Source organism: Calypte anna, chromosome 1 (genome assembly GCF_003957555.1).
Source record: "Calypte anna isolate BGI_N300 chromosome 1, bCalAnn1_v1.p, whole genome shotgun sequence".
Lineage (NCBI taxonomy): Eukaryota > Metazoa > Chordata > Aves > Apodiformes > Trochilidae > Calypte > Calypte anna.
The window spans coordinates 39,691,302-39,717,384 of record NC_044244.1 but is presented as its reverse complement, the minus strand read 5'-3'; the positions used below and the strand labels follow the sequence as shown (position 1 = coordinate 39,717,384).

General features: G+C 40.4%; 1 protein-coding gene across 2 annotated transcripts in view; it reads right to left on the bottom strand.

Moving 5' to 3' along the window:
* KIAA0930 (KIAA0930 ortholog) overlaps positions 1 to 26,083 on the bottom strand; it is a 73,815-nt gene that overhangs the window by 17,911 nt on the left and 29,821 nt on the right. Inside the window, exons 2-4 of one of the 2 annotated variants that reach the window (XM_030455652.1) lie at positions 20,332 to 20,480; positions 1,783 to 1,890; positions 415 to 492 (exon numbers count right to left, since the gene is read on the bottom strand). In XM_030455652.1, the coding sequence (XP_030311512.1) occupies positions 415 to 492; positions 1,783 to 1,890; positions 20,332 to 20,480 (335 nt within the window). The remainder of the gene's footprint in view (positions 1 to 414; positions 493 to 1,782; positions 1,891 to 20,331; positions 20,481 to 26,083) is intronic. The other variant, XM_030455656.1, reaches the window with a different exon arrangement.

Here is a 26,083-nt window from a genome sequence, read left to right as displayed (position 1 = left end):
TCATCAGTAAACTGTCCACCATTTAACAGCCTTATATTACAGATTTACCCTGAAGGCTTCACAGAACTCAGGACTCATACAATTTTAGGTTTACTCATAGCTCATAGCTCCACAGCACATGCCCACCACCTGCCTCTAATATCCAGTAGGCAAAGATATAAATCTTGAAATCATGCAGAGGTCTTTAAATTTTTTTTTGAGTGGGGCTATAAAACATACTTAGATCTCAAATGTAGATGACTGGTAGGAAATATCACTAGAGATAGACTACAGATTCACACAAGGATGCATCTGTCAGAGCACAGTCTGAAAAAAAAACTTCTGCCATGGTATAGATATAGCTTTTAGGATGAAGTATTACTGAATGCTAACTTCTTATCCACAGTAATAACAAGGTAATCAAGGTAATCTCACCTGAGATTTCTTTTTGTGAATGTGAATGTCTCCTCCATCGGAGCGTGTGCACACAGCACACGTCACCACATAATCCAGCTAAAACAGGGCAAACAGGAAAATAAAGGTTCAGAGTTTGAAAAGCAAAAAACCTCATGTGAATGAAGCAGAACGCATTGTCTTAAATTTTTTTAGCCTAAAAATTAAGATGTTTTGGTATAGCTATTTTCTTTATTCTCTTTACTATACTGAAACTCCTACAATTTTCAAGCTTTTGTTTGTTAACTCAGTGATACTAACTCAGCAAAGATTCTTACTGAGGTGCACGACCTATGGGTCAAGAAACTCCTGTCAATATTGTATCACACTAGATTACCAGTCAGCTGGTGAAACAAGCATGACACAGAAACAAGCACACTTTAAACAGAAATGGAAAAGATACCCTCCCTTTGAAAAGGGAAGAATGCAAACAGTAATAATCACAAGCACCACATAGAGAGGTCAGAAGCAATTAATGCAGCTTGCCAAACAACCTGAAAAAAATTGTAAGGAGCAAGCATATTGCTCTGGACAGCAACACCCAGCTGCAGCAGCACCTCTGATTTCAGATTGCAGGAAACAGATTCTAGTTTTATTCAGCATCAAATAAAAGTGGAAACTGCTCTCTGCAGAGAAGTTCTGCAATGAGACTTTTGGGAGGGAGAAGAGAGAATGAAAACAATTTATTTTCCAGGATGTGTGCAATGAGCCAGCAGTCTCTCATTTAGAGATCTGTATCAAAAAAACTTTTAAGAGATCTCCATGACTACAGTAACATTCATCTTCCCTCAGCACCAATGTAACATATGAAATAACTAAACCTAGGAGTTAAATAAAGAAAGAATTTGTACTAGCCTCATGTTTACACCACCACCAAAGAAAAGTTTTATTAAAGTTCTGATGTCAAGAGCAGCAAACTCCCAGTGCAATACAGAACATCTTTACCACATTTCTGCTGAGCAGTTTCCTCTCTCAGCCACACCAGTACTGTCAATGTTAATGGAAATGCTGCTTCTCTAACAGTTCTGTTCATTTTCAGAAACTATTGAACTTGACCAGGCCTTTCATTTGGCAAAACTTTGTGACAGAGCATAAAATTCAGCCCAGCTCCCTTGGATGTAATTAAATTTTTCTGAGGAAAGTCATTAGGACTTTACTGAGAAATAATATAAACATCTCAGTTTACATTCATTTAGGCTCTGAAAGGAAAAATTAAAACCATGCTTCTTTTGTATCCTCCAGAAGCGTGCACATCTCCCAAGTTAGGGAGGAAAGGGCACAAATCAAACCCTTTCCTGAAACCTCTCTTACATAAATAGCCCATGAAAAGCAGATAAGCATCTCTGTTACCTTCTGTAGGATGAGGTTCAGGTAGACACTCTCTTCCCAGTCAATGTCAGGGTCTCCCAGGCCAGGAAGTTTCTTAGAATCTCTCCGGTAAACTTCAACTTCAATCTGCTAAGAAAATATCACATGTCCTTATAAAACATTACTGAAAGTTACCTATAAGTATACATAAAACTGGCACCAGAAGCTGCACGTTGAGTAGCTCCCTACTGTATTTTTCCATCAGGATTGGATTTTGTTGCCTGTGGAAGGCTTTGCATGGAAGAAGTGAAGCTGGGTGGACAGGGGACATGAAGAAGCACAGATGAAAAAGGCATCTCTGTAGGAGAACCTCAGTTTTGGACAGCAGCTTCATTTATTCCCTAAGATCGGTGTGTTTTAGCAAAAATGAAATAAGATTTGCCATCCAAACATACATACTTTTCTTAACACAGCCTCTGAAACCACACATGTCACCAGATTAAAGCTCATCACTGACTATCAGGTAGCTGTTGCTTTTCCCCAGATGTGGTGGGACACTAGAAAAACAAAAGCCCACTATTTGATGCCTCACAGGGGCTATCTTGGTAACCCTTCTAAATCTTCCACACTGATGGTACTGACTGGACCTCACTACATGTGAGATTTTCAGTGTCCTAAAAACAGGCAAATAAAAATTCCCAAATAACCCCAGAAAGCAGAAACAACTCTACCAATTCTAGCATGTCGAAGCAACTAAGGTAAACTCAAAATTTTACTTGATGTAGTACACAGGGTGTAACACAAAAAAGGGTGACAAGTAGCACACTTAACAGATGCACTGCTTTGACAGAATACCTGTGAAAGCATTTGTTTCCTCTTTGTCAAGTACTTTTTTAAAAAAAAAAACATATTAACATACTTTAACAGGTATTTAAGAAATATCTAGAATATTGTGACCAGTTGACAACACTGCAAACAGGGCAATTCCAGGAACTTTTTTTCTTTGTTGAGGCAGAGGAAAAAGTAGAGAGCTGATTCATTAGAAAACAGATTGTCACAGAACTCAGAATATGTGAATGAAATCAAATGGAGTAAGATAAAGGCCTTATGGTATTTACTTGAACTCCTCTGGGAAACAAAGCTACAGATCTGAAGTACAGTGAAGAACAGTGAAACAGTATAATATTTCAGGGTTGACACCATCATCATTTAACAAAAAAACTGAACATGTTGTTTTCTGTCATTTTTTTTTAAATTCACAAATAATCATTTTAAAATATTTTTTTAAATGCCCATAGATTCATACATCATAATTCTCCTGGTTTTATTCCTTCGGAAGTTCCTAACCATTAATTTATATTGGCAATACAATTACACAAACTAATGAGGATTATTGTAAAAAAACTATGATGTGAACAGCTGAGCGAAATAGTCTAATTTAAATTAATCTCCACTTAAACAAAGGTGATATTTGTACTTTCATTCATCACATTCACCACAGAGAAACACTCTGAAATAAAAGCCATCCTATCTCTGCAGGGAAGATGCAGCAAGAGGACTGGGTGGAGGCAGAGCTGAGCAACTGCAGGGTAAAACTCCAGCTCTAAGGACACAGTGGGGGAGACCAAGTGCTGAGGAGACACCACCTCAGTCTCTTCTGCCTCCATACCTATGGAGCATTATTTCAAGCCAGGCAGAGTTTAATTGTCTCTTAAGAAATGAAGCTTAAATCTTCCATTGCAGAAATCAGCCACTAATTTTCTTCTGCTGGTGAAATTAATTCACACACTGAACTCTCCCAACGATCACAAAGCCATTTTGTACAACTCTTTCACAGAACATCCCCCAACCCTGTGACAGATAATGACAGAATAAGGGCCTTTCTTTAGTCACTTTTCTCCTAGGCACTAATTTAGGGTAGGATTCCTGGGCAGTACAACTCACCAGGAATCACTGCCATGGCTGTTCCCTGAGCCAAGTGCTTAAGCCACCCATTATTCCAAAGGAAATTAATTCAGGGAATTTCAGGAATTTTGGGGGGGTTTTGTTTGTTTTTTTGTTTGGGGGGGGAGGGCGGGGCTGTTTGGGTTTTTTGTGGGTGTTTTTTGTTTTTGTTTTGTTGTTTTTCCCCAGTCAATAAACTTCTTGGGGTACAGTCATCTGTTTAACAGGACAGGGGTGGCCTCTCCCCAGAGAGAAGCCACCAGCAGCCAGAGGAGACAGAGGCACCAGCACTTGTCCCACCCCACAGAGACAGAAAATGGACTTCCAAATGCTCTCCACAGCGCTGGCATCTACCAGAGGTGTTTTGCAGCTCTTGTTCATGCCTAGGTAAGCATCAGGGTAACAAGCCAGCCCTACCTAGCACTTGGGTAGTAGTTACACCAAGAAGCCAGCATTTGGTTGAGCAGCCATTGGTTTGGGATGCCTCATTTTCTGTGCCACCAAGAAAGGATCTGCTTTACAAAACATAGAGCCCTTGCCAGGGTGTGATGCCAAGCAGCACAGACACTTCCCACCTGGCTGGTGACCCATTTCACTCTGTAGGTATCACAGTTACAAGGCTCTTTTGAAAAAAATCTCACCCTTTATCTCATAAACACCTCTGCCTGCAACACCTTCCTTACTGATTTCTAAACAATTCTTCCAGAAATAGCAACAATAAAGCATCTCGGCACAAAGAAAAGTGCTAGATCTGTGTTGGCCTAAATAAACAGCACTTTCCAGGGGCTCAATTTGCCATGCAAGTGCTGTAGCTCTGAAATTTATCTGAGCTACCTCTTACTGCCATGGTGCTGCATGAGTGAATGGGGCCATGTAATATTACATGTAATAAATCAACATTCCTGATTCAGTGCATAGCAAATGACCTTGTTGCCACCACCACATGGTGCAACCTCAGGTGGGGCCAAGGACCCACGATAGCCTGGGGCTGCCTCCATTCAGACCCTGCAGCCACCTGCTCTGCATTAGCCTGTAAAAGGCATACAAATCAATCACTAAAAAAAAAATAAATTAATCCCCCCCCCTTTGTACAAAGAATTTTAAACACAAGGTTTCACCATTCCATATATCTTAATCACTGTTGTTTAAAATCAGCAATCAAAATTTCTTGGTAGGCTGATCTAATTTGTCAGTGTCCCTAGGAAGCTTGCCCAGCATCTGTACACTTATCTTCTTGGTGCTGTGTACAAGCAGCACATACACCAGGAACATAAAAATCAAAGCCTTACACCTCAGAAAGCCTCATTATTCAGGCTCCTTATGTGCAAAAAATTATTGTTGTAAGATCACAGCAATACTGTAGAAGTAACTGTTTTTAACTAAAGAAAATATCTTGATGACAGTTAACTCCAAATATAAAAAATTAAGGGGTAAGTACTAACCTTTAATACTTAAGTGAATCGTTTCAAGTGACTGTAGGCATTTGGGAATGACAGCATAAGAAACAGGAGACCTGTGTGTGTTTGCTGTTCTGACCTATGAGTGCTCAGACATGAACAAATTTGTGCAGTCAACATCTCAGTGAGTGCACAGTTGAAGAAACCATTGCACGAGTTTAGGGAAGTCACTGTTGGCAGAGCTGAGCACAATGCTTCCTGTGTGAAGAGAATTCCTGCCTAATGGAACTGTTGCCTTATATTTATATAAAAATCACATAGTAAATAGGAGCTTAATTTTTATATATATAAAATATATGTATAGGTAAATATTTTATTTCGTAGGATACCTTATGCTTTTCATCAGACCATGGTTTTGTGATCTTCTGGGCTCAATTCATGTTGTCATGTTTGGCCTTCTGGAGTTAAAAAAATGATACAGACTAGAGAACATGCTGGATTTCAGACAGCTGAGTCTTCCCAAGAAAATGAGTTTATGTCAGCGGGGATCCAGGAGACATTGTTTTTTTTTTCCAGGTCTGCTGCTGATTCCCTTGGCCATGCCCCTACTTTTATGTTCATTTATCTGGCTTTAGATTAGATGAGCTTTGATGTAAGCATGAAAATTTATAATAGAAAGGATTATGTAAATACTAATTGTTTATTCCCACTGAAATCCAAAAGCCAACATGGATGTCTTCATTCAAGTCAAGATGGTGACACTACTACAGTTTCTGCAAGCTGAAATCCATAATGCCACCTTCAGGGAGTTTTCACAGGCTTACCAAGCTACAGCTGCTGTTAAGTAGAATTACATGAGCTAGGCCGACCTCCTGCATTTCAGACATTTTATTCTGTTACTTCTTCACAAATCCCAGTTAATCACATTTGACTAGACAATACCTGGGAAAATACCTTATTTTGAGAACTTGTTCCAATGATTAATCATCCTCTTGGCAGAAAGTATGCAACTTCATTTAATTCAGCCGCTTTCTTTTTGCCAGCCTTTGGTTCTCATCATGTCTATTTCTGCTACTTTAAGAAGCTTTTTAATATCAGGTTTGGGGTCATTTTGTTTTGTGTGTTTGTTTGAAGTAAACTTTAATATTTCAGATAAACCAGACAAAATTCATTTAGGTCACATAACCAGGGCAGTTCTGCAAATCTGGTGCTGCTTTTGCATCCTCCCAGGGTTTTACCAGTACTGCAGTTTTTCTGGTACTCACATGGAACTGGTATACACAGTCTTAATATTCCCTCAGGACTGCACTTTATCTACACATCAGCATGATCATATGCTAAATAACTTGCATCCTGTGCCTTGCCTGTCCTTTCCAGAGCCAGTGTGCACCCCGGGCACTGAAGTGTTCAACTCCACTAATAAATGGTTCCACGTTTCCCAGGGATCAGGGCTGTGCAGTCCGAAGGTCATGGCCCCACTGTAATTTATGCAGCACCAGTCTGTGCCATCTGCAAATCTGAATCCACTGTAATTTTAGAATCCCAGTCACTGCTCCCTGAAGAGCCCCCTTACAAACACCTCTAAGCAATGCCTTTTTTGCCCCTTTGTCTCCTCCATTTGGCCACTCCTGTGAGCCAGGACCCCCCCACCATCATCCTGCTTTTACTCAGCATGTTTCTTTTCCACATACGGTGACTGTTCTGGCTACCTCCTGACACAGCTCCTTCATATTAGTCAAGCTGGTCAATACACATTATTAGGGAAATTGCTGTCAGGAGGCATCATGTGCACAAAAGGAACATCCAAAGTTCAAAGAAGCAAAGCATCTATTAACACTGATGTAATTTATTGACAGAAATATGCCTTTTGGAGATGTATAAATCATGCATAGGTTGTCTTTACAAAAGACCTCAAGCCATACAAAATGTGTAAAGTTAAAGAGAGCTGGAACATTATTAACATAAATCCCAGAATAAAACTACAGCTGAGGTTCCAGTCTAGATTTTAAAAATTTTTGGTAAACAAGGTACTTTTCCTACCATGCCTATTTGTTCCCCAAAACTTCCTGCATATTGTGTTTTTTATTTTATTTTATTTTAAGAAGATTAACACTAGGACATTTAGTAATCCCCCCCAAAATCCCTCACTCACAAGAGCATTAATTCTATGTAGTTCCCAAGGCATTAGACCTTCTTGATGAGACCCAAACTGAAAATCATCTTGTTTGCACAGCTTAGCACATAAGCCTTTGAAAAACTCCTGAAAATAAATCTACAATCAAAATCAATACAGGCTGTCAGCTGGGCTGCACAGAAAGAATGGGGTAGTAAAAAAAGCAGCAGTATTCTGTTGGCATTCAGACACCACCACAAAAAAGCAGATTCTGGTTTTCCATTAAAAAGATGTCTGATGGGTTTACAAGTCTATCTAGTAGCAGCACTACTTTGAGGTGGGGTTTTTTTTTCAGAATGCGTTCACTAAAGGACCATAAAAGGGAAGGGGTTGAACATGAAAAGGAAGAGGAAGAAAATACAGTGAATAAAATTCAAGACTTTATCCACAATATGAGTTCAGCAAGGAAATATTCCTACTGTCTCCAGAGTCAGCAGCAAATACAGAGACTGAATTTTGATTTTTAGGATTTTACACCAACAGCTTTGGTTCAAAGGATCAGGAAAAAAAAACAGCAAGAAAGTTTTTTTAATAAACAAGGTCATCTTCTGTAAAAGCAGAATTATCCCTCAGAGCATGCTCACCAGTACACAGTTTAAAAACCCCCATCACACAGTGCATCCAACTACTCTGAAGCCCAGTGGCTTTCAACATTAGAAGCATCTTTCTCATCTGTATCCAAGTATTTCCTCTTGCTGGCCTTCTCTGTAGCAAAAAGGTGTAACACCAAAAGAGGATCTTAAACACTAACCAAATTAAATGGTCTTTCTAAATTAACTGACCAAAGGAGCTAACATTCTCTTTTCCCATGCTTCAGATCCAACCCCAAGCACAGTCCCAGTTTGTTCTGCTCATTTCTTGCACTTTATCTGCCAGCCACTTGTTTTACTTCCTCCCACCTTAGTGACCTCTTTGCAGCACTGAGGTAAACAGTGTAACCCAGATGGACACTAACAGAGGAAAGTGGTATTACCAGCAGCACAGCATGTCTTTATTTGCTCAACAACACTTCACTATTGGACACCTAAACTTTTGTACCCCCGCAGGCACTTATTTAAGCACCTAATAGCATAGCTGGGCATTTTTGTGTGGCATCTTGTACCCTCACCCCACCAACTGAACCTACAGCAGTAGGAAACCAGAGAGCTTTGGTACTGGTACCTATGTGGCTGCAACAGGATGAGCCTAGCAGAAGTCAGCACCTTGAGCTGCGAGGATTTCTTGTTCCATGCAAGCAGCTTCCCATGCAGAACCACAACCACCACCTCATGAAGTTGGAAGGAATTGTTTCACACTCTGCAAGCAAGCACAGGGACACACACAACCCACACAGACCCTCTCCAAGAAGAAGTGTTGGTTTTCCAGGACAGAAGGCATCGGAGGAACCCATCTATGCACATCTGAGGTTCAGCTGCTGTCCCGTCAGACTCCTATGAAATCAACAGACACCAGGCTTCACACAGCACAAGGAATTTGGTTATAAATTTGGACTGTGAATGAAGATGTATTTTACCACTATAAACAATCCCAATAAAACTTTTCTTAGGGGAATAAAAGATGTCTTTTAAAAAGTCAGAGAAAACTAGTAAAAATACAACAAAGAAGTGGTGCTAAATGCTAAAAAACAGCCAGCAAGCAATGTCAGGACAAAATTAAATGATAGTTAACTATCATTGCAACGCTAATGTAAATTGCAGTTATATTCCCAAGCTAAGAACACTAAAACCCTTTTTTCTTTCTGCATCCTTTGAATACATACAAGTACCTTGAAACACTTACTACATTAGCACTGCTGAGGCTGTATGAAGATAAGTCCAGGGATATAAAGGAGGGAGAATTTGTGACCACAGCAGCTTCTCATTAGAATCAGCTGGTCAGACAACAAGAACAAACTCTGGGACATAAGCAGTCATCTTGGCTTTTTCTGCCACAAAAACTAACCTGTCTTCCCCTCTACCTACATAAAGACATCAGTTCTCATTCCCAAATTACAGCTCTCCAGTAACCTGAAAATACACTACCTTTCAGTGGATTCTCAAAACCCAATATACTTGTGGACTTCTGCATCATCTCCATGACTAACATCACCAAGGCTATCACTGAAACAAATTTATTTTGGAGGCAACAAGCAAGCTTTGATAAGCTACTGAAATGCTTAGAAGGGTCCTGAAAAGGCATTGAGAGAAAAATCCGGGTCTTCTGACCATTCTTCTTGCCACCATTAGAATGCAAACAATAAAGATCATTTACTTTTTACATTTTACTTTCACTATAGCTCTGAAATACTTCAAATCTGAGTAGGCTTGTTCCTAACAATGTTAACTGCAACCCTGCCTAGTTGAGAGGCATCCCTGATGGGAGGAGGAGGTTGGAGTAGATGATCTCTAAGGTTCCTTCCAACCTAAGCTATTCTATGAACTGAAGGAAAAAAAATACATGCACACCCTCTTATAACTTTCAGACTATTTAATTTAAAGATGTAGCAACCCTAAGTTTGAGTCAGCCTCACAAATGTTTCAAGCTGATTTAATACACTGGTAATGGAAAAAAGAGTTATAGTGACTTCTGCATCTTAAAAAAAAATTAACCTACAAGCTCCATGACCCTGATTTAATGTAGAGCACTATACCCTGGTCTGAATGCTTTATGGTATTTGAACCAGCTGGTGCCAGGGCTGAGATCATCAGATTTAGTTTGAGCCACAGCTAGGCAATACAGAGCTGTGTGACAAATGCTGCAATCTTTGACACATCTTTGGCTTTACCATTGTCTCCAGCTCACTGGATTAAGGCCGGGTGCACAGAGACTGACCCGCCAAAAATCAGCCAAAACATACCCATAGCTTCCCTGAAGCATCACCGTGGCATTCCAGCAGCACACACTTCTTTGAGCAAAAGCTCCCCACCTCTACACCACTGAGACTCAGGTCACTTCTTGGTTCCTTGGCTATGTGCTAGAATATGTGCTAGAATTGCTAACAACAGGATGCAATTCAGATCGAAAAGACGGTATCCCAGGAGGTGCCAGGGCTCTTTGGCACAGAAGCAGGGCATTTTCTCAGAAAGAGAAATCACCCTGAATGGCACAGAGGTCACTAATCTCCAAAAGCTTTGGTCTCACAGGTATTTAACAACCTGGGAGAAGTTGCAGTAACACAGAGCTGCACAAGAAGCAGTGTTCTTGTGTTTTGTAATAGGCTGCAAAGCATCCCTATATTCACCTGATAAGACAACATGAACTGATGTGACCAAGTCACACAAAAATCCCTCTGCTCACTTATCCACAGGCATCAACAGACCTATCTCTATTAAATGGGAAGAAAATCAAGGAAGTCTGGTATTTTTTAGAGTGTGCAGAGAAGCCCTATGGGAAGGATGCATCCCCAGTCCTGTCACATGGGGAAGCTGCACAATGTAAATGACATTGACCACAGATTACGTTAATAAGAGTTGCCTGGAATATTTATACCAAGATAATATTTAAAAGGAGGCAACTCTATTTAACAAAGCAATTATGCACTAAATTGAAACAAAGATTCTTTCAGGTGTCAAAAGGATATTTACTCTTAGGATTATGGTAACTTTAATTTTCACCTGCATTAACTGTAAACAAAAATGATAAGAAAGCCCTCTAAAACTAAACTCCAATTCCCTTTTCCTGGATACCTGTATTTACAAGTTGCACCTGATCCTCCTGGAATACACTCTGGAGCCCACATCATGCTGTGTAGCTATGGTAACTTGACATCCACCTTAACTATAAAGCTGAAACAAAGCCCACTGTAATAAACTGTCTGTAAACTGCTTTGTGTAAGAGTTAAGGTTCAGCTTCAGACAAAAAAATCCATGTTCTAAAAATCTGTGTTGCAATTAATTACTTTGAATTCTGTCCCCAGAATCACTGCCATATAATCAAAGCCAAACCAACAGAAAGAGCAGTAAATGTTCCCAAAAAATGGTGTAATATTTAATGTCTCTGGATAGATCAGAAAAGTAAGATGATATCTCAGACTCTAGTGTCTTGCAGAAGTACTTTCAAAGTTCCAAGTAGGATAAGTTGTGCCCAACAAGCAGTTGTTCATCTTTGCCATGATGCAGTTACTGTGGAGAATCCATTCACAGCTTTGGACTCCCACTTGTTGGCATGAGAGATGTTGGGTGACTGGAGCTTCTGCTACTCATTCATAACCTGCAGGCAAAGAACTCTGCAGGCCAGGTCATCCCAAAATGCAGTGTTTAGGCCTTACCACTGCCAACGCCATGCTGATGTTTAACTTCAACATGCAACTTGGAAGATTTACTGCAAATGCTACAGATATATGTAGACAAGGGCATGGGAGGGTGCTTGAAGATGGAATAAGAGCCCTGGAGAATGGCAGTGGATTATCCTCTTTAATCATTCAAGTTGCAGGATCGCTGATGACACACAAAAGCTGTTGCTGCAACACACACCATTGCTACTCCAGTCCATAATCATCAAGCACTGGTGGTTTACAGGCAGCTACCAGCACACATGCTTTTCAAGTTGAAATCTAAACAAAGGATTGACTCTGTTTTGTCACATTTAGAAGTAAATGGTAGACCCATTCAAGTCAAAATCATCCAGGCTAGGCTGCAAGAATAGCTGCAATATTTCTTGTCCTGAAGAAGCTGTTTCAGTAAGCAGCTCAACTTGGTGCAAAATGCCTTCTCCCTTCCTGTCCTCTCTCTCACGTCTCTTCCATGTATTTAGGAATTCAAACCAGCAGCAACCAGTTCAGATGAATGTGGGACTACAGAAACAGTTACAAGTAAGGTAAAGAGTGCTGGGGAAGCTAAAAACAAAAAACGACCCAACACTCCTTATATTTGATTGCATAAAACATTTCTATTTGGTACAAAAACACATTAGGAGATAGAAATTAATTTTTTATAACGCAATATTCTATTTTCTTGTCACTTAAAGGTGTATATGAAACCAGACACATACATTTCAGAGACAGACATTACAGGGAGAATTATTAGCATGATTTTCATGATATGTACTACTATATTTTTCTTTTATGCCTGAGGCTTGATATTAGTTAAGAAGGTTAAAACATGCAGTGATTTCACCACATTTGATACGGTTCAGCATGGTTCCTAATCACCTAAGTTTAGTTTTTACCAGGCAAGGAGCTAGAAGTATCCTTTCTTTTCATAGTTAATTTGGGATTTTAAAAAGAGTTAGGATAAGCATGCTTGTTGTTCTGCCTTATAACAATCAAACAGGATGTAAATCTTTGAGGGAATAAGATGATCATGAACTAAATGGCTTGGGAACATTTTTCTTGTGCCAGCCAAGAGCTTTTATGGAGAAAGCCTCACACACTCATGAAGGAGAGCAAAGCAAGGTTCTGCTGTACCTTGCTTTGGTTGTAGTGCTGAAGTGCTTTGCAAGACAGTAGGTAAAGGAAGGATAGAAAAAAACATCATGGATCAATTTACTTAATTCCTAGAAAAGATTCTTCTGCCATGTACGTTTCTGTCCACCACGTTTCTCAAATCATCTGAGGAATGATATTTCTAGTATTTCTGCTCAGAATGGTCCCCTAAGCAAAGCTCAGAGAAAAACATGCTAAAATCCTCATCTTACACCACTCCATTACACTACCCTCTTGTAACTACCATGGACTAATACTCAGTAAGTCTAAATGGCTCAGGTTGGGGAGAACAGAGGAGACTGTACCCACAGAGCAGTTGACTCACTGTCGGTTCACTGAACAAGTACAGTTGCAATTTAAACCTGAAAACAACGAAGTCAGCTCACATGTAACCTTTATTCTCCCCTGATTCCTTTCTTCTTGATACTCAGTTCTGTAAAGCTGTTCTCACTACTCACATGGGTTTCAGTGCTGCTGTAATTCCTAACAACCTAATCTTTCTCCTGTCATCTATTGATCCAGTTGCAGTTGATGGCTTAATGGCATAACATTGCCCTAAAGTCAATAATTTAATTTACCTTAGGGTGAGATGTGCTCTGATTTGTGAAGTCCATTCCCTGAAATTCAAGGTTAATTACACTGCTCATCATTCCAACCCCTTTCAGAGAGATGATGCATCACTGCAAACATCACTCTACTTTGATCTGACATCCTCTCCTTCCACCTAATCACACTTTTAAGGGAACAACAGACTTTGCTCTATTACTAGGCCTGAACTGAATCATAAACCTTAAAGTTAGACCCCACTTATGTCTGATGAGACAAGAGTAAAAGGCATGCAGAGCAATCTGTAGCATCAGTTGGCAGCTAAAAACAGCAGCTTCCTCTTCAAGGACAGAAAACATCATCCCATAACCTTTGTACTTCACCAGTCTGGAGGAGAAAAAAAAAGTGCTTTGAGTGCACCACACCAAACACTAGTATTTCAGAGCCTGCAGTGTCTTGAGAATGTGTTTTCTCATTGAATTAATATTTTCTTTCTTATTTAATACTGAGCTATAAAGTTCTGTAATAGATCACCTTAAGATTAATTATAGCTCTTGCAAGAATAATTCTTAAACATGAAGAATTCCTACCTGTTATTTTCTTTTCAATGAACACAAGACATTCCTTCTGGATCAGCAAATTAGTCACAGAAAACAGCCTAGACATCTGTTTCCAGTACTGCATATTGTACATTAAGAAGACTCAGACATGGTAAGAATAAGTGAATTATAGACTGAAAAAAGCTAATGGGACCCACAGAGTTAAAAGCTGACTTAAACCAATCATAATTCAAAATGGTTATGTGAAAAGAAACCAAAAACTCCAGTTCTGTCCTTGCAATTCGAGCGATAGCAGAGATGGTACAGAAGTTAAAAAAAAAAGTGTGAGTTGTTGAATTACTGGAACAGCCTGAATGTTTGATGATGCTCAGAAAAGGGAAAAAAAAGAAGAAAAAAGAAAAGAAAAAGAAGAAAGCAACATGTATATTGTAAGACACACAGTGCATAGCAAATGTTTCTTCTAAACAGAGTTCTGTCACCAAAAAAGCCACAGTAACTGGCTGTCAGGCAAAGCTGGGAGTTGAAACATACTGATCAGTATCAGCAAGGATGATAAGAGAACACTGCATTTGAGATACTGACAAAGTAATCCTAGATGCTACCCAACACTTGTACTCTGTGAATTGCATCAAATGCTCTATAAATCTGGTAAGTCAGCTTTCAGAAACTAAAATGACACATGTGACTATTTAAACATTGTCCAACTGTAGCCCCAGACCACAGAATAATCAGTATTTTCAGCTGTAAGAAATACCCACTGCTCACCTTAGTCCTATAAATATTACTTCCCAGCTTTCCTGAGCTCCTCCCCAGAAAAGACCAAGTGCCTGAAGCAAGATGCAGTGTGTCTCCTGCAGAACACAGTCAGCAAAACAGGGGAAGACATGCTACCAAGTATGAAAGGCAGGAAAGGCATGGGAGAAATAAGATTACAGAATGCTGATCATTGTATTTTAAACCACCTCTTGGATGTAGGCATGCATAAACTGGGTTACTAACCAGAAAACGTGGAGGGGGGGATAGTGGATAGATTAGACATTTAAGTTCTAACTGCAAGTGTTACTAGAGACTTGATTACAATATTCCAGAGCTTCAACTCAATTGCATATTAATTTCAACACTGAAAACAGATGTTTTTATGCCTCTAATTGAGTAAGATGCCACTGTGTAACCCATAGATCAAAGACATTAAGCACTCTGCTAAAGTAGTAGCCTGATGAGGTCTTCAGGGAGCTCCAAGCTGACACTTGACCTTTTCCAGGGTGTGAAGTCCAGCCTAGCAGTGCTCTTCTGTCCCTCAACCCCCCTGTGACTCAGATATGCTGCATTTGTGACATTGAATTATTCATTACTATTCTATCAGATAGGGGAACTGGGTCTGGGCTTCTTTTCTCCCCAGTACAGCTTCTCTCCTGCAGAGAATAGAGCATCTTAGCCACTTGACACAGGGCTGCCATGTTTCAGTGCAATTCATATTAAGTTTGGTTCTGATCTGGCTTTCTTGACAACCAGCTTGACTGCTTAAAGAGAGTTCTTTAGACACTGGAAGCAATATAAAGCAGCTCATTAAAAATTCCCCTGCAGCCCACACCCCAGTCCTGAGTCAGTTTACTGCCTATGACACTGGGAGAACGTTTCAGCCTCAGACACAAATTTACTCTGGAAATAGGACAGGATACAAAAACATCTCCACTCCAAGTGCTCGTTAGGCTGCCAGGTATGTCACAAGCATATTCCAGGTCACAGATGGTCAGATCCAGTTCTGTGTGGGAAACAGATGTTCTCACACCTGTGGCAGTACTCTGTTTTAGCTGAGCAGTCTGTCACAGCACACAGAGGAAATGGAGGTGGTCTTGCAAAACATGCACCATGAGCTAAGGCTATCAAGCAGCAGCTCTTTTATGGAAAAAACCCCACCAAAATAGCAAACAAACAAACAAAAACAAGCCAACAACAACAAAAACCCATAAAAAAACCCAAACAAACAAAAAAGAAAGACAAAATCATTTAAGATGCTGATCTCCTTACAGAAATGCCATATGTGATAATGCCAATATTCCTTTTTCATGTTTCAAAATGAGAGCAATGTGTTGAGGCTCTCCTCTTCTACAGAAGCCACTGTTCCTACTCACCGAAACACCTCCATGAATTTAGCACAACACAAGAGTTGAGGCAAAACAGCTGCCTCTCTGTACTGGCTTGCACATCTTGCAGTTGTCATTTGTTCCCACAAACTATCCACATACAAGGAAAGAATTTATTTGGCAGAAAAGATGCAATTTTTTGGCTGTTTTTTGCTCTGTTTCATTCAGATGGTTATGTAAAACTGCCATAAAGTAAACCAAACAGCTCCTCTGAAGACATCCTGTTGGCTTACAATCTTAAAAAACAACCTTGCTCTGAAAGGTAGAGAGACAGCATCATAAGCTTTTCAGAACTTGGATTTTTGCTAGATGCTGAGTTCAGGCTCCCAAATCTTCCAGACAGACAGATGGTGACAGTGAATTAGAGATTCAGCTATGAAAATCCTGTGATTTCAGTGGGAGTCATGTGCCTTAAGTCATTTAGCTTTAGAAACTAAGTGGTCTCCCACCACACCCAGTGTTTGTTGTGTCACCAGTCCAGCTGCACATAAACGTGTAAACCATGGCTCCTGTTCAATTCTGTTTCTGAAGCTGCAGCCACAACACCAATGTCTTTTTGAAGAATTACCAACCTGAATGACTACTCCATGCATTTGGCAGCAACTTCACTCCTCCACATTTATAGGACACTGAAGAAAACAGGACCTGCTCCAAAGTCTGGAGTAGCTCTTCAAGCTCTGAACACATACTAATAGGGTATCAAAGTTATCTTTCTTATTGCTTTGTCCTAGAAACACCTTTTTGAGGTGACAAACCATCATGGAAAGCTGAAGGGCTTAATACAACCTAGATCTGTCAAGTGTACCATGGAGGTTTTACCTTAGTTTCCCTACTCATCACTTGTGTCTGTTAACACCATACTAGTATCTTTAGTAGTCCCATAAGAATGTAAAGCTTCTCCCTACAGAAAGATTAGAAGCTTGCAGCTGAGATAAAGCATAATCCTTTACAAATATCTTTTGCACTGCAAAGAGATTTTAAATCTCAGATCTTACAGCATTTAAAAATCAGAACCCGAATTCTAACCACTTTAAAGGTGTAGGCCTGGCAATATACAGGACCCTTTGTAAGTAAGGATCAAGGCTTACATTATCCAGTAAGTCACACCAGCTGGTGTGTGAGGCAGCAGTGAGGGGATTTTTTTGAGGCACCAAAGAGCAACATATATGTTGCATAAAGAGCAACAAGTCAGAGGGATTTCACCTTAAAAAAGCCTACTAAATCGCTTAATGTTAAGAAGAGTGATATGCTCCATAGTACTCTGCCTGTACAGATCCTGACAGATGAGGTTTGTGGTTTTGCTTAAAGACTCCGAGAAGAAGCATCTTCAAAACTTGGCAAGAAAAACTGTGGAAGTGTTACTGTGATGTGCCCAGGAAACTTGGAGTTGAACACACTTCTTTGGGATCCAAGAGCCTGTGTAATGGAAATAGCCCAGTATTTGAAATGCCAGTTCTGCCCTGGTATAGACCATATTAAAAGCTTAATTGCTGTTTCACCCGTAGCACAGTTTAGAAACTGGTGGAGTAGAAAGCAGAAGCAAATGGAAAATCATTTAGCCTGAAAATCATTTAGGGTGTCTATGAAGTAGTTAATTAAAAAGGCCTTTTGAAATAAAACTTAAGATGGTAAAGAAATTTACCATCATAACTTACTCATAGACCAAAATGTGAGATTTATGGCTTTAAGCTGTTTGACTAAGCTGTACCTAAAGGTCTTCTCATTCCATCTTAAAATTGAACAGAACCTCTCATCTTGATCCTGTCAGGTTTTCGCTGTTTATCCTCTGTTACACTTCAACTTAAAATCAAAAGGCACTGCTGACATTCTTCAGCACAAGTAAGCACAGAAAAAACCCAGAAGCAGGAACAACTTTTAGTCATATGGGACAGCCATAAAAACCTGAAAACCATTCGATAAATTGACATTTGTTTCTCACTGACATGAATCATCACTTCATGGCATGCAAATGATGTGAGCATGCTGCAAGAGTTTGTCATCTCAGAAACAAACAGCACCATTGTCAGTATTCAGACAAACAATCTCTTCCTGCTCAACCCATTTTTGTTGTCCTTGCCATCTACAGAAGATGGCTGTGCTCTAAGATGTGCAGATCTTCCTTTCATGAATAAAAACTAATGTTCCAAGATGTCATAAGACAACGATTCACCTCACACATCTCAGCCAGCACTTATTCAGCCAAAACCAGCAATTGTCAGGCAAATGCAGAGCACATACATCGTGTTTTTGGAAGGATTTGCTTTGCTGTATACCCAAGCTACAAAGACACCCACTTCCACAGTTAGCTGATAGTCAATTTCTGCATGGCTCATGGAGAAATCATCACCAGATGATTCAGGCCAACCTGCACCCAAGACAGGAGCCAACTATGCAGCACCAGTTCTTGCTTTTCATGGTCCCAACCAACCCTGAACCTCTCCCCTTCATCCACATTTTCATTCTACCTTTGAGGATGTAAAGGTGAGCACACAGTTTGGTGGGTGGCAGAAATGCCTGAAGTTGTATTTGGCTTTGATAAATATTCTTCTTTCCCTCTTAATGAATGATACAACTTTGGTATTTTGACACCGTCTTTCAAGAAAGAATGGACAAAACTACAAAGTAAAATAAAAACCTGTCTAGTCATAGTTTGGTGTCTCACTGCACAGGACAGGCACAAAAATTAGATGTAAGAAGCATTGGAACTGCAAAGCAGACAGCTAAAATCAAACAGGAGGGAAGATGCACAGATATCAAGGAACCACCAAACTGTGAAGTTATGCAAAGCATCTGAAGTACTTCAAAATCACAGGAAAGGTTTGTTTCTCAGAGGCTTGGCAGAATGCAGAATCAAGGAGTTCAAAAATACTGTGTGTGCTATAAGGCTTACTTCCTATCTTAGTTGTTACAGCAAGCCACCCACTAATCCTGATTTTGTAATAACTACCACTTACAAATCCCAATCCTAAATAAATAATAGCAATTACTACTAGACTAAAAAAAAAAACTGAGGCTTTCAGGAGGCTTAAATAAAGCTCTTGGAGCAAATATAATGGTTTATTCACTGTCCCCACTCCATGAGAGGTTCAAACACTTTAATAAATTAAACAGAGATTGATCAGGGGTCTGTAAATGAATTTAAGTTACCAGCCTTCCTCTGGGGTTCACCTTCCTTTCTGGGGAGGACAAGAGGTTAAACAATCCATGCTGTTATTAGGCTGAACAAAGCCACAATAGTCTTTGATGTGAAACAGAAATGTGTTTATAATAATTCAAAAAACAATTAGGATGAAAAGTTTCCTCCAAAAGTCTTGAAGCTCCAAGTACACTGGACAAAGACTACTAAAACACTAACCTGACTGAGAAAGAACAGTATTTTGCCATCTTCTTATCAGTAGTGTCATGATGAAACTTGGAAAAGTAGGGGGAAAATAGAAGAAAATTGTTTCTACTTCTTGTATCTCCAACAAAAATGTCGGTCCTGTTGTCAAGGGACTTGACAACTATGGTTCTTTATGTCACATTTGAACCCAGAGAACTCCAGTATACCTGGTTAAAAGCAGCCTTGCATACGCTATACACATACATCTGTGATTCAACAGCAACATAAATTATTTACATATGCCAGGAACTTAATCCCAGTCTTTTCTTCCTCCGTTTACCTTTCTGCTTCTGGTCCTATGCAGCCAACTCCTAAATTTCCAATAAAGCCACCCTTTCTCTTGTTTCTGTTTTCCCCATCTAAGATGAAAACTGCCATGAAATACTGAGAAGTTTCTTAAATCTCTAATGGGAAATACTTGTGCAGCACCACTAGGCTACCTGATTAAGTGTTTTCGAGAAACACTACTTCTATAGGAGAGCATATTATCTTAAATGTACATTATAAGAATAAAGTAATTTATTCACTGTTTCACACTGCTGTATCTCAGCTCCAGGAGGCTGCATGTATTCTGCTACTGAATACCCAATAAGGGTTCATTCCTGATACTCTGGTATCTCAGGAAGGGTTCTAGAAACACCACAGTATCCATTCTCCTTGTCCATTTTTCCTCCTTTTGTACAGATTTAAATTTTCAATATATGAAGTATCATTACTGAAAAGCCAAACAAAAATCAGCATGGATGTCCTCCCTTTCCCCCAAAATGCAGGCTGACCAGCATAAAAGCTTCCCAAAAAAACATCCAAGCTCTCTGATATCCTCAAGTCTGTGATAATGAAGATCACTTATACTGCTGCAGTTCTTATGTTCACTGAGTCAACCAGAGTATTTCTCTGGGGGCCAGTTTTGCATAACATCCTGAAGTAGGCAGAGCTGGGGATTCCTTATTATTGGCTTACAGTTCTTCAAACATGTTAGGTAATCCAGAACACCAAACCCCATGTTACTTTAGATTTCCCAGGTTAATGTGTGGTATAACTCACCTTTTTCCCCTCTGTACTATCACCACTGACATAGGACAGCTTTCGCCGGACATAGAAGAGCATATCGTCTTGCCGGGGGGCCCATTTCTCCATAAAATAAGTTGAAAACATCCAAGTCCAGAACACAATGCGGTCATCTTTGAAACACCCTAGGAGGCATAAAAGGAAGGAGAAATAAGAGTTGTGGGAGCAGCAGGTCATGCTTGATTGTTCTTAACATGACACCCAAAGTCTTGGCTACACGTGGTGCAGTTGAGGCAAACCAGTGCAGCTCAGAGTAAGCTCTTCTACAGGTACAGCACAGCTAATGTTCAGCACAAATCCACAGCCTGCCTTCAGCCACTGCTAACCAAAAACCACTCTCTGGCAACCAATCTGCCCCTGAGCACAAGCAGCACAGGTCAGTGCCCATGAGTATGCCCTGGCTATGCTGTTGCCATGGAGGAGGACAGGCCCAGCACGCTGAGGGAGAATACATCAAAGCAGCACTCAAGGAGTAATTTGAAAGGCATGTAGTGCCAATATATCCTCCAGCTAATGATGTGAAGCCATCAGCTGCCAACAGGCTTATTATATACTTTCAGGGAGGTACAGCCAATCCTTCAGAAACTGACAGCAGTTGCTGCCTTCCTTAAGTCAATACACAGAAATAAGAATTTCACAGAATCACAGAATGTTTAGGTTGGAAGAGACCTCCAAGATCATTCAGTCTGAACCCTTGACTAACCCCATAGTCAACTACCAAATCATGTCCTTAAGGACCAGGTCCAAATGCTTTTTAAATATCTCCAGGGATGGTGACTCCACCACTGTCCTGGCCAGGCCATTCCAAAGCCTGACAACCCTCTCAGTGAAAAAATGTTTCCTAACATCCAGCCTAACCCTCCCCTGGTGCAGCTTCCATCCGTTTCCTCTGATCCTGTCACAGTTTACTAAGGAGCAGAGGCTGTTTCCCTCCTCACTCCAACCTCCCTTGAGGCAGCTGAAGGGAGGAATAAGGTCTCCTCTCAGCCTCCTCTTCTCCAGACTGAACAACCCCACCTCCCTCAGCCGCTCCTCACAGGACTTGTGAGTGCTCCAGGCCCTTTATGAGCTTCACTGCCCTTCTCTGGACATGTTCCAGCACTTCTATGTCCCTCTTACAGTGAGGTGCCCAGAACTGAACATAAATTTACCCATACAGGGGTGTCAGTAACTCACCATCTCTCTGGGAAGAAACAAAATCTACCTCTCCCTCAAGGAAATGAGGATTTATGAAGTTCTGAATCCCAATTATACGAGAAAATGCAGGGAAACAAGGGGAAATAACAGGAACAGGAAGATGCAACAAAGTCTTGTTCAAGGAGACAAATGACATCAGCATCAGCAATAGCATGGTAGCTGGCCTCTCATCAGGCCAAGAAGACACAGTAGAGGTGACATCACATTGTGAAACTCTTTGAAGCATTTAACTATACTAAAACAGGAAAAGGTGCTGCATCTCTTCTGTTCTGTAATGTCTGCACGCTATTCAAGACCAAAATTTATACAGAGAAGGAGAGAAGCCACTACTGTGCCTGGTGATAGGGGAGCTGAATTTCTCTACTGCTCCTCAGTCCTGCTGGAGGTTCCTTGATGGAGTAATTGCATCCCCTCCCCAGAACCCTACTGATAGCTGAGGCTGTTAGCCAGAGTCTAGCTGTTTTAAAACCTGTGAAGAGAGAGACACACAAAAAATTATTGCTGAGAAACAGCAAAAACCTGAAATGGCTGATGGATGGCAGTGTTAACGCCCAGGACAGCAAGACAGGGGGGAGTCTGTGTATGCAGCTGACGTCCCATTTTCCAGAATATCTATCCAGGCTTAGTTCCCTAAAAGCTAAACACTGGCTGCCAGGTGAGTACACACACTGATCCCCAGCCCTTGTCTACCATTCGTGTTGGTGTGCTTTCTTCCTGTGCAGTGGTACACTCTGTATGTGAAATAGTTCAGCAGGGAGAAGAATCTTGCATGAGATAAAGGTGAGATTTATTTTAGAGTGATCCATGGATCATGCTTTAGAAGATTTTCCAGTCAATTGCCAAGAAAGCTGACACACACCATAAAAATGAATATGACTCTTCTTAGATACTGGTGGCTAACTTGAGGGCTTCATAAAGCAATCCATCAATGTTCTAATCCATGAGTGTAACTCAGCACATTTTCCAACTTCAATGTGTGTGCACTATTTGTAAGACAAGTCCTTCCTCCAAGTTTTAATTACTGTGGTGGGCAGGAGATTAGACTTTCAAATTTTTTAGTAGACAAATGGGTGATTGATTGAAATAAAAATCCTAGGCCTTTTCAACTAAAACCAAAAGTAAAACTGAAAACAAAATTAAATTCCACTGATGGACCATGCACAGACTATGTTAATCAAGATCAATTACGATGGTATTTTTAAAAATGTATATATTTGCTTATATTTGAAACAAACAAACAGACAAAAAAATCAAACAAAACAGTGACAAGTCTGAGGGAGATGAACAAAGGGTCAATGTAATTAGTTTCCAGTGCAGGTTAATACCAGGCCATGCTACAATTGCTACATGGCTGCAGGGAGGTCATTTCAATTACTTAAGGTGGCATTGAATACAAGATGCAATTGTGAGTAGAATCTGCAATGGACTTAAATACTATCCAGTTTTTTCCAGCAGAGAAAGGGAAACAAACACTGGAAATATCAGATACAGGATGCTGAACCCCTCCCCTTAGGCATAGATGAATAGGACTGTATAACAAGCAGCTATACCTGAAAGCCTTCCATGTAAGAGTGAATTCAAATGTGTTCAGACTTGCCTCACTTTCATTCCTGGAAAGGTGATGGAACAACTTATCCTCAGTGCTGTCTCTAGGCATATCAAAGATAAGAGGGTCAACATGGTTTTACCACGGGGAAGTCATGTTTAGCCAACCTGACAGCCTTTTATGAGGACATAACCAAGTAGATAGATGATGGTGGTGCAGTGAATATGGTTTATCTTGATTTCAGTAAAGCATCTGACACCATCTCCCACAGCATCCTCACAGCTAAACTGAGGAAATGTGGTCTGGATGGTCATGTAGTTAGGTGGATAGTGAACTAGTTAGAGAAAAGAAGTTAAAGAGTTGTGGTCAATGGGACAGAGTCAAGTTGGAGGCCTGTAACTAGGAATCCCTCAGGGCCAAGTACTGGGAACAGTATTATTCAATATATTCATGAATGTCCTGGAGGAGGAACACTCTGAGGGAACAGAGTGCACTGCAAGCAAGTTTGCTGATGACACAAAACTGGGAGGACTGGCTGACACACCAGAAGGCTGTGCTGCCTTTCAGAGGTGCCTAGACAGGCTGGAGGGTTCGATGGGAAGAAATTTAATGAAATAAAACAAGTGTAGAATCTTGCACCTGGGAAAGAACAACCATACGTACCAGTATAGGTTAGGGACTGAGCTGTTGGTCCTGGTGGACAGAGGGATGACAGGAGCCTGTGATGTTCCCTTGTGGCCAAGAAGGCCAATGGTATCCTGGGGTGCATTACAAGAGGTGTGGCTGGTAGGTCAAGAGAGGTTCTCTCTCTGCTCTGCCCAAGTGAGGCCACATCTGTTCTGTCCCCCTCAGTTCAAGAAGGATAGGGAACTTTTTCAATAAGTCCAGTGCAGAGGAACCAAGATGATTAAGGGAGTGAAAAATCTCCCTTATGAGGAAAGGCTGAGGGAGCTGGGGCTCTTCAGCTTGGAGGAAAATGGGGGGTGACCTCATTAAAATTTATAAATACATAAAGGGCAAGAGTCAGGAGGATGGAGCCAGGTTCTCAGTGATGTCCAATGACAGGACAAGAGGCAATGGGTGCAAGCTGGAGCATAGGAGGTTCTGCATAAACATAAGGGAAAGCTTTGTCACTGTGAGGGTGACAGCACTGGCACAGGCTGCCCAGTGAGGTTGTGGAGTATCCTCTGGAGACATTCAAAATCCACTTGGAAGCATTCCTGTGTGCCCTGCAGTAGGTTATCTGGATTGCTCTGGCAGAAGGGTTGGACTCAATCTTTCAAGGTCCCTTCCAACCACTAATCTTCTGTGATTCCAAAGCCAGGTTGTGAAAGGCCAGGATTATTATCAGTCAGTATATTCACTAATAAAACGCTGGATTTGAGGCTACACTGCTAACATAAGGACAAATGGCTGTAAACTACCCACTAACACATACATAGGCTGTAAATTTGAAGCCAATTCCTAAGGTTTCAAGTTATAAAGTTTAGAGCAGTCCCCTCAGTTGGAATAGTGGAGGCAAATATTCCTACAGCTGTAAAGACAGAGCTCAAGTTGGTTAAGAAGGTTCATGTGGTACCAGTGACAGCCAAGGACACCATGACCCAGTCTCATCTCTCTATATATAGCAGAGTGAAAAATAGAGTATGCATTCATCATGATTCATTAAACTTAAACATCATGATTTTTGAGTACCTGAATTCCCCGCCTTAATTAAGTGGGGAGAAGGAGGAAAGGGGGAAAGAGGATTGCCCTGAGTTTACCTGGAGTTCTGGGAAAAACAAAGGAAAAAGGAAAAAAAAATTAAAGAAAAAAAAATCAACATTCTGTAAAAATAATATCTGAAAAAATTCTAGTGCTCACAAATACACCACTTTGTTTTTGCTTCATAAATGAGTACACGAAATAAACCTAGCCAAGCCACTCTTAAATCTATATAAGAATGTTCTTCTAAGGGGTGTTTGTGGGGGGTTGATAATATAAAGCACATATCACACATGAGCTACCTAGATCCAGCATTATAAAGCAGGGTTAAATTACTTTTAGATTCTGGCAGTACCTGCAGAAATCAGAGAAACTGTCCTATGAGCTCCTTACACCATCAGATGTTTTACACAATAAAGCACATAAGTTAATATGCTCTTCTAAACTATTTATGTGTGGTTATAACAGAAAACTAATAAATACAGGAAAAGAGCAGAATCGGATAAGGTACCAGGACTTTTAGTGTGCTTTTATTCTTGCTGGGGAATGCAGGACAAACTTATCCAATGTATTCAATGTAAATCTAAACAGAAAACCAGGGTACAAGAGAGCTGAGGCAGTGAAGCTACTTCAGTACTGTAGCATAATGCAAGGGGAATAAAACCCTGAAACCCTTTATAGCCATGTTGGATGGACAGCAATTCAAAACCCTACCTGCAACAGGCTAGATGTGAAATTCCCCTCAAGGCTTCAGGGATGCTTAAAGACATTCCTGCAATTTAAACCAGCCCGAGGATGCTCTAGCTGTTCTGTCTACAAGGGCTAAAGGACATTTCCTGAAGTCAGAGCCAAATTCCTGCAACACAGCTGCTTTTATTAAATATTAGTAAAATTGGAAAGAACAGGGAACCATACACAAGAAGAATTAGACTTGAAAATCTATTATTAAATAGCATTAACATGGAAAAGAAACAAAAACATTTGCAATTGTAATTCAGACTTCTTAAAATTTGAGAGGGTGGAAAAAAATCTATTCCAATTTGAAGCCAGAAACTGTCAGATCCAGTTCATCCACTCAAGCTTGCCTTCAACTGTTAGAGCCCCAAAAGCACAGTGTATGCTTATACTTCCATGGCTTACAGCATCTCACCGGAAGCCTTCCAGCTTTGCCAAGTTGGTTGGTTTTTTTGGTTTTTTGGGGGGGTATTTTTGGTTTTTTGTTGTTGGCTTTTTTTTTAAAAACATGTTTTAGGCAATAGTTTTGAAATTGTCAGGCTAACA